Here is a 7,895-nt window from a genome sequence, read left to right as displayed (position 1 = left end):
ATGTCCAGGCATGTTGGTGAAGCCCCCGGCCTGTGCTGGGGTCCCCAGGGAGAGGAGGACCCAGCCTGCAGGGCAGGGTGGCCGAGCTGTCTGGGGGCTGCTTGTGGGTGCCTGGTGTCCTCTAGAATCAACTTGGCAATCATCACCCATGTTGCTCTACTTGACCGAGTACACGATGACTTGTGAGGGAGGAGTTGGCCCTGGGTTTAAGGAGGCCCACCCCACAGTGACGTGCTGCACCACGAGGGCTGGGACCCCCAGCTCTGGCAGCCGCACCCCGCCATGCCCTGGAGCCCCTTTCCCGCACCCATGACCAGGAACACAGCACAGCCCGGCCTGCTCTTCACACACTTTAATGGGACATAAAGGGCAGGCAAGGGAGGGTCTGTAGGGACCAGAGGGGAAGGGGCTAGGAGACAGAGGTGGTGCTGCGAACTGGGACTGGGATCAGGACAGAGGGACAGGGAAGGTGTGTGGGGCTATAGCTCAGCTGGGTAGGAAGCAGCGGTGTTCGGACGGGAAGGTGCTGGGTCCTCTAGTGACCTGGGTGGCAGCCCTCTGGACCTGGCTCAGGGCTCCTTGGGGACATAGCGGTAGATCCAGTCCAAGTAGTGGGTGACGCGGGTATAAATGCCAGGCCGGTTGGGCTGAGCACAGCCATCGCCCCAGCTGACCACGCCGGCCTGCAGCCATGTGCCATTCACCTTGCAGACCAGGGGTCCTCCAGAGTCGCCCTGGGGAAGGCAGGAGTCAGTGCTGGCTGGCAAGGCCCGGAAGGATGGGCTGTGAGGGGACACATGGGACCCACCTGGCAGGAGTCCTTCCGGGTATTCCCAGCACAAAGCATGTCTTCTCGGACAATGTGAACATTGTCTCCGGTGTAGAGCCCCATGTGGTATTTTGCATCACAGACGTGGTTTTCCACTATGGGGACCTTCACCTGCTTCAGGGGAAAGGGTGGGGGGAGCTCCACTGCAGGTGGGAGGAGAAGGTGCAGCTTCAGGGGGTGGTCATTGACTCCCACCCCTGGGGCTGTGGATGTGACTCCCCGCCCCACCTGGCCAAGCATCCAGCCGTCCCTGACACGCACCATTATTGTCCACATTACCCCAGCCTGTCACCCAGCACGGAGTCCCCGGGGGGAACGTCTCTGAGGCCAGGGGCAGGGTGATGGTGTGGACACTGTGAGAGATGTTCATGGGGTCCTCAAGCTCCAACAGGGCGATATCTGCCCCGGTGAGGGCGGTGTAGAAGCCGGGGTGCGGGATTATTCTGCTCACAGGCAGCAGCTTGTCGTGGTAATAGAGGTGCTGCTCCCGCAGCTGCACCCTGATGTCAGCCAAGTCCTGGACTTCCCTGGGGAGGAGACTCGTCCTCAGGGGACCTGAGCAGCCTCAGGAAGAACCCGGGAGAGCCCAGGCCCTCACCCACCCACCAGGCCCCAAGGACTCACGGTCCCACGCAGTGCGCCGCCGTCAGCACCCACTGGGGGTGGATGAGGGAGCCCCCACAGATGTGCATCCAGAAGAAGTGGGTGTGCAGCCGCAGGCTTACCTGCCAGGGCCACTTGCTCCCAGGGGCCTCCTGGCCCCCTACGATCCCTGCTCGCTCTGGGGCCAGGCCTAGGGCTAGGGAGTTGGTAAGATCAGCCTGTGCTGGGCAGCCCTGGCCCCTCCTGACTCACCTGTGACCCCATCTGTGGGGTGTGCAGTGAGGGGCAGGGGCAGGGCTGAACATGGTCCGGACTCACCAGGGGCCGCATGGACCCGGCTCCCCAGGAAGGGCAGGGCCAGCACCAGTAGGCTTAGCATCTGGAAGGGGCAGGAAGGACAGTGTGAGTGGGGCTGGGCCCGGGGTCTACAGGCTTTGGGTACAGGAGGGAGCCAGGACCCGTGGGGACTTCGGGCTGGGTCCTGGCCTAGGGGGTCTCTGTGCCCTGGGTCTGGGGCTTGGCCTCTCTGCTCCAGGGCAACACACAGCCACCAGGGGCTCAGAGGGTGGGGTCCTACCCTGCCCTGTCCCTGTCCCTCTCTAGCCAGTGGGCCTTCCCTTTTATCCTTCCAGACCCAGCAGTGTTGGGGGCCCCACCCTCTAAGGCAGATGTGGAGGAAGCGGATGATTCAGACTCAGGGCTCAAGTGTACTTGGCCAGGAAGTGCCCCCACTGTCCCTTTGTCATAGGACAGACCCAACTGCTCAGAGGACTCGAGGACGTCCCCCTCTGTTGCCATCTCTGGAGCTTCACTGCTCTGCAGCTTCCTTGTTATCCCAGGGATCTGAATTTCACTGGCAGAGGGGGGAGCAGTAAGGTGTGCCATGTACCCTTACATTGTGACCATTCCGTGGGAACACACTAATCCCCCTCCCTCCTCCAAGGGGCTCACTCTTAAGTGGCTGAGCTGGTCAGACTGAGAGCTTCCAAGGCAAGAGTGAAAATCAGGGAGGAACGCCCTTATGGGGTCATTCTCCTTTTCTCTTACTCATCCCCACCCCCGAGCCCCATGTTATGGGACTTACAAGTCTTCTAAAACAGGCATTATTCTGAGGCTCTCTGAAGCTCCATAGTGAGGGGCGTTGCAGTGCCTGAGGCCCCTGAGGGTTCGGGGATAGACTGGAGCAGCTGAATCGTGCTGGTTAAACCCGCCCTGCCCTGAAACTGGAGGGCAAGGCCAGAAGACCACGTGAGGCCAGGAGTTTGAGTTTGCAGTGAGCTATGGATCACACCTGTGAATAGCCACTGCATTCCAACCTGGGCGACAGAGCAAGATCTCTCTCTTAAAATAAATTTAAAAAGCAAATTACCAGGCACGGAAAAGAAAAAGATGAAATGACAGTGGTGATGGAATGAATAGCTCTTATACGTATGTTGCATTTGTTTACAAAGGTAGAGGCAACACGTAATCCTGACAAGAGAAGTGGAAGCTATAAAACAGGCTCACAAGGAAGGCGCAGAGATAAACAATAAAATGTCTAAATTGAAAAATTTATATTGGATGGGATTGTCAATAGATTAAAGATGCAGAGCAACACGTATACTAAGAGTATGTTTAGCTTTGTAAGAAACTGTTAAACTATTTTCCAAATTGACCAAACCACTTTGCATTCTCATTAGTCAAGGACAGTCATGCAAACTATTTAAAATGAAGCACAGGAGAAAAGGGCAGGAGAAACTGTGAAGCACTGACATCTGCAACTACCAAAGACTATCACTCACATTAATATAACTGGGGTTCCAAGAAAGAGAGGAGAAGGAATAAATACAAATTGTATTTGAGGAACCAATGGCCAAAGCTATAAATGGACAGATCTAACAATCTCAGTGACCCCCCAATAGACTAGACCTCCAGAAAAACATGCCAAAGAACATCATAAATTGCTGGAAATTGCAGTGATAAAGATAAAATATTAATCTTCCAGAGGACGGGGAAAACACACTTGGAAACAAAGAGGAGCGACAGGAAACTTCTCGTCAGAAATGAGCAAGCCAGCCGACAATGGAAAGCCATCGTTTAACAAAGGAAAGCCATTGTTAAAGTATTTTTTTTTTAAGACTGTCAACATAGAATTATTTACCCAGTGAAAATATCTTTCAAAAAATAAAGTCGACCCACGATCATACTAATGTACACAGCTATGGTTTAATAAAAAACAAACAAAAAAAACAAAAAATAAAGTTGAAGCGAAGTCTTTTTCAGCTGAACGAACAATGAGGGAATTTATTGCCAGCATATCTGCCCTACAAGGCATGTACAAGGAAGCTCTGCAGGCAGAGAGAATGATCAGAGATGAGAATCTAGATCCAGACTGAAGGAAACAGAGCAAACGCTCAGCTACAAATGTGAGGATGTTTTTCCCTTTCAAAGAATATGTAAAAGATAATCAAACGGCTTAATGCATCAACAACAAAAATGAGACAGGGTGCTATTTACAGACCATATAGAAGTAAAATGCGTGCTGCAATAACACGACAGGCGAGTGGAGATTAAAAGCATATTGTCATAATGTGAAGTGGTGTGATTTTTCTGAATCAATGGGCTTTTTTAGAGCAATTTTAAGTTTACAGACAATTGGGCAGATACTACAGAGAGTTCCCACAACCTCCCCACATGCACACAGACCCCCCCATTAGGAACACCTTGTGTCAGTGTGGTACATTGGTCCAGTTGGTGAACCAGTATTGATGTATTATTCTTAACTAACATGCTCACTCTTTGAATGGGTTTTAGGAAGTGTACAATGTCGTGTATCCACCACTGCAGGACCAAACAGAATAATTTCCCCAAACCTGTTGTGCCCCCTGATTCTCTCTACCCAAACTCATGACAACCACAGATATTTTTACTGTTTCTATAGTTTTGACTTATCCAGAATGTCATAAAGCTGGAATAATACATAATATGTAACTTTTTCAGACAGGCTTCTTTTGCTCAGCAACATGCATTTAAGGTTCCTCTTTTTTTTTTTTGTGACTTGATATCTCATTTCCTTTTATCACCGAATAAAATTCTAGAGTATGCATGTACCAGAGTTTGTTCATCCACTCACCTTTTGAAGGACATCTTAGTGGCTTCCAGTTTTTTTTTGACAATTGTGGGTAAAGATTCTATCAACATTCATGTGGAGGTTTTTGTGTGCACATAGTTTTCAACTCCTTTGGGTAAACAAATACTTGAGAGTATAATTGCTGGATTATATAGTAAGAGTATGTTTAGCTTTGTAAGAAATTGCTAAACTATTTTCCAAATGGACCAAATCACTTTGCATTCTCATCAGCAATGTATGAGAGTTCCTGTTGTTCCACAACCCCATCAGCATTTGGTATTGTCAATTTGGGGGATTTTAGCCAATCAAACAGACGTGTATTGGCATCTTGTTGTTGTTTTAATTGGCAATTCCCTAATGGCATATGATGCTGAACATTGTTTCATAATCTTATTTGCCCTATGCATATTTTCTTTGGTGAGATGTCTGTTCAGATCTTTTGCCCATTTTTTTAATTCCTTTTTTTAATTTTATTATTTTTTTATTAATACTAAATCATAGCTGTGTACATTAATGCGATCATGGGGCACCATACACTGGTTTTATAGACTGTTTGACACATTTTCATCACACTGGTTAACATAGCCTTCCTGGCATTTTCTTAGTTATTGTGTTAAGACATTTATATTCTACATTTACGAAGTTTCACATGTACCCTTGTAAGATGCACCACAGGTGTAATCCCACCAATCACCCTCCCTCTGTCCATTCTCCTCCCTCCCTAACTGGGTCTCTTGTTTCCTTCATGTTGACTATTAAGAGTTCTTTGTATATTTTGGATAACAGTCTTTTATGGGATACAAGTTTTGCAAAGGTATTCTCTCAGTCTGTGGTTTATCCTTTCATTCTTTTAACAGTGTCTCTTGCAGAGAAAAGGTTTTAATTTTAATGAACTTAAATATCAATTTTTTCTTTCATAGATCGTGCTTTTGGTATTGTATCTAAAAACTCATCACAAACCCTAAGATCATCTCGACTTTTCTACTGTTATCTTTCAGAGTTTATCTATGATCCATTTTAAACTAACTTTTGTGAAAGATCTGTGTCCAGATTGTTATTACTATTTTTTTTTTGCTTGTGACTATCCAGTTGCTGAGCACCCTTGATTGAAAAGGCTATCTTTGGCCAGGCACGGTGGCTAACATCTATAATCCCAGAACTTGGGGAGGCCAAGGAGGGTGGATTGCTTGAGCTCAGGCGTTTGAGACCAGTTTGAGCAAGAGCAAGATTCCGTCTCTAAAAATAGCCGGGTGTTGTGGCGGATGCCTGTAGTCCCAGCTAGTCGGGAGGCTGAGGCAAGAGGATCTCTTGAGCCCACGAGTTTGAGGTTGCTCTGAGCTGTGCACTCTACTAAGGGTGACAAAGTGAGACTTTGTCTCAAAAAAACAAAAACAACCCCCCCCCCAAACAAAAAACAACCCAAAGGCTATCTTTCATTCCTTTAACTGCCTGTGTTCCTTTGTCAAAGATTAGTTAATTATAATTGTATGGGTCTGTTTCTAAGCTCTCTATTCCACTGATAAATTTGTCTGGTTTTTTTTTTTTTTGCCAATATTATTATGGCTTTATAATAAGGCTTGAAGTTGTATATTGTCTGCCAGTTCTCTGACTGTTCATTTTCTTCAGTATTGTGTTGGTTGTTCTGTGTCTTTTGCCTTTCCACATAAATGTTAGAATTCATTTGTAGATATCCACACAATAACTTGCTGGAATTTTGGCTTAGATTGTGTCAAATCCTCATATCAAGTTGAGAAGAACTGTACGTACTGAGTCGTCCTACCCATGACCATGGGGTGTCTCTCTATTTACCTATTTTTTTAATGTTACTTATTTATTTTTTTGAGACAGAGTCTCATTATGTCACCCTTGATAAAGTACCATGGTGTCACAGCTCACAGCAACCTCAAACTCTTGAGCTTAAGTGATTCTCTTGCCTCAACCTCCCAAATAGCTGGGACTACAGGCGCCTGCCACAATGACCAACTATCGTTTTTTTGGTTGCAATTGTCATTGTTGGTTAGCTGCCCTGGGCCTGGCTTGAACCCACCAGCCTCAATGTATGTGGCTGGCACCCTACTCACTGAGCTACGGGTGCTGAGCCTCTCTATTTGTTTTTGATCTTTGACTTTTTAATTATTTTCCTTATGTTGCACGCATTTTGCACCTATTTTGCTAGATTTATCCCTAAGTGCTTGATTTTCTTTTTGGTGCCAATATAAATGTTATTGTGTTTTTTTTTTGTAGAGACAGAGTCTCACTGTACCGTCCTCCGGTAGAGTGCCGTGGCGTCACACGGCTCACAGCAACTTCTAACTCTCGGGCTTACGCGATTTTCTTGCCTCAGCCTCCCGAGCAGCTGGGACTACAGGCGCCCACCACAACGCCCGGCTGTTTTTTGGTTGCAGTTTGGCTGGGGCCGGGTTTGAACCCGCCACCCTCGGCATATGGGGCCGGCGCCCTACTCACTGAGCCACAGGCGCCACCCCTGTTATTGTGTTTTTAATTTCAAATTCCAATCTTTCTTTGCTGGTATATAGGAAAACGATTGACTTTTTATATAAATCTGATAGCCTGCAACCTTGTTATAACAGGTTATTAGTTCCAAGAGTTTGTTTACTTGTTTCTGTCTATTCTTTGGGGTTTTTCTAATAGACAATTATGGTATCTTCAAACAGAGACAGTTTTATTTATCTTTTCTTAATCTCTATAGCTTTATTTCCTTTTCTTATCTTATTGCACAAACTAGAACTCCCATAAATTGTTGAATAGAAGAGGTGAGGACATCCTTGCTTTGTTCTGGATTGTAGGGGAAAAGCATCTAGTTTCTCATCATTAAGTATGATGTGAGCTGCAGTTTTTTGTTTCTTTGTTTGTGATGCTCTTTATCAAGTAAAGGAAGCATTTATCTTTTTAGTTTGCTGAGAGTTTTCATCACAAGTGGGTGGTGGGTTACCAGCCATGTTAATCTGAAGGGCTATCAGTCACTGTTCACCTGAATGGCCATTTCTTGGAGGATACTGTTGGTTAGGCCCTGGCAAGGTGAGATGAGCCTCTGTGTTGACACCTGGGGTTCAAGGCCCACTGTCATAGATTAGCTAGGGAACTGGACACCGTGGCACCAGCCGAGGGGCCCAGGGCACTCTGTACACTTAGTGAAGTGCTAATTTGCTATAAATGTATTTTATTTATTGAGACAGAGTCTTACTTTGTCACCCTAGGTAGAGTGCTATGGTGTCCTAGCTCACAGCAACCTCAAACTCTTGGGCTCAAGTGTTCCTCTTGCCTCAGCCTCCCGAGTAGATGGGACTATAGGAACCTGCCACAATGCCCAGCTATTTTTAGAGACTGGGTCTT

At 46.9% G+C, this 7,895-nt stretch overlaps 1 protein-coding gene across 1 annotated transcript in view; it reads right to left on the bottom strand.

Annotated features, from left to right (window-relative positions):
* Positions 1 to 354: 354 nt before the first annotated feature.
* The window catches only part of LOC128561610 (tryptase beta-2-like), a 219,234-nt gene continuing 211,693 nt past the window's right edge, over positions 355 to 7,895 (bottom strand). The window contains exons 2-6 of the mRNA XM_053556063.1: positions 1,751 to 1,811; positions 1,454 to 1,628; positions 1,091 to 1,356; positions 809 to 972; positions 355 to 734 (exon numbers count right to left, since the gene is read on the bottom strand). Of these exons, the coding sequence (XP_053412038.1) occupies positions 570 to 734; positions 809 to 972; positions 1,091 to 1,356; positions 1,454 to 1,628; positions 1,751 to 1,811 (831 nt within the window). The 3' untranslated portion in view covers positions 355 to 569. The remainder of the gene's footprint in view (positions 735 to 808; positions 973 to 1,090; positions 1,357 to 1,453; positions 1,629 to 1,750; positions 1,812 to 7,895) is intronic.

The sequence above is a fragment of the Nycticebus coucang genome, chromosome 12, assembly GCF_027406575.1.
Source record: "Nycticebus coucang isolate mNycCou1 chromosome 12, mNycCou1.pri, whole genome shotgun sequence".
Classification (NCBI taxonomy): Eukaryota; Metazoa; Chordata; class Mammalia; order Primates; family Lorisidae; genus Nycticebus; species Nycticebus coucang.
Note: the sequence above shows the minus strand (reverse complement) of the source record. Positions and strands in the feature narration are given on the sequence as shown.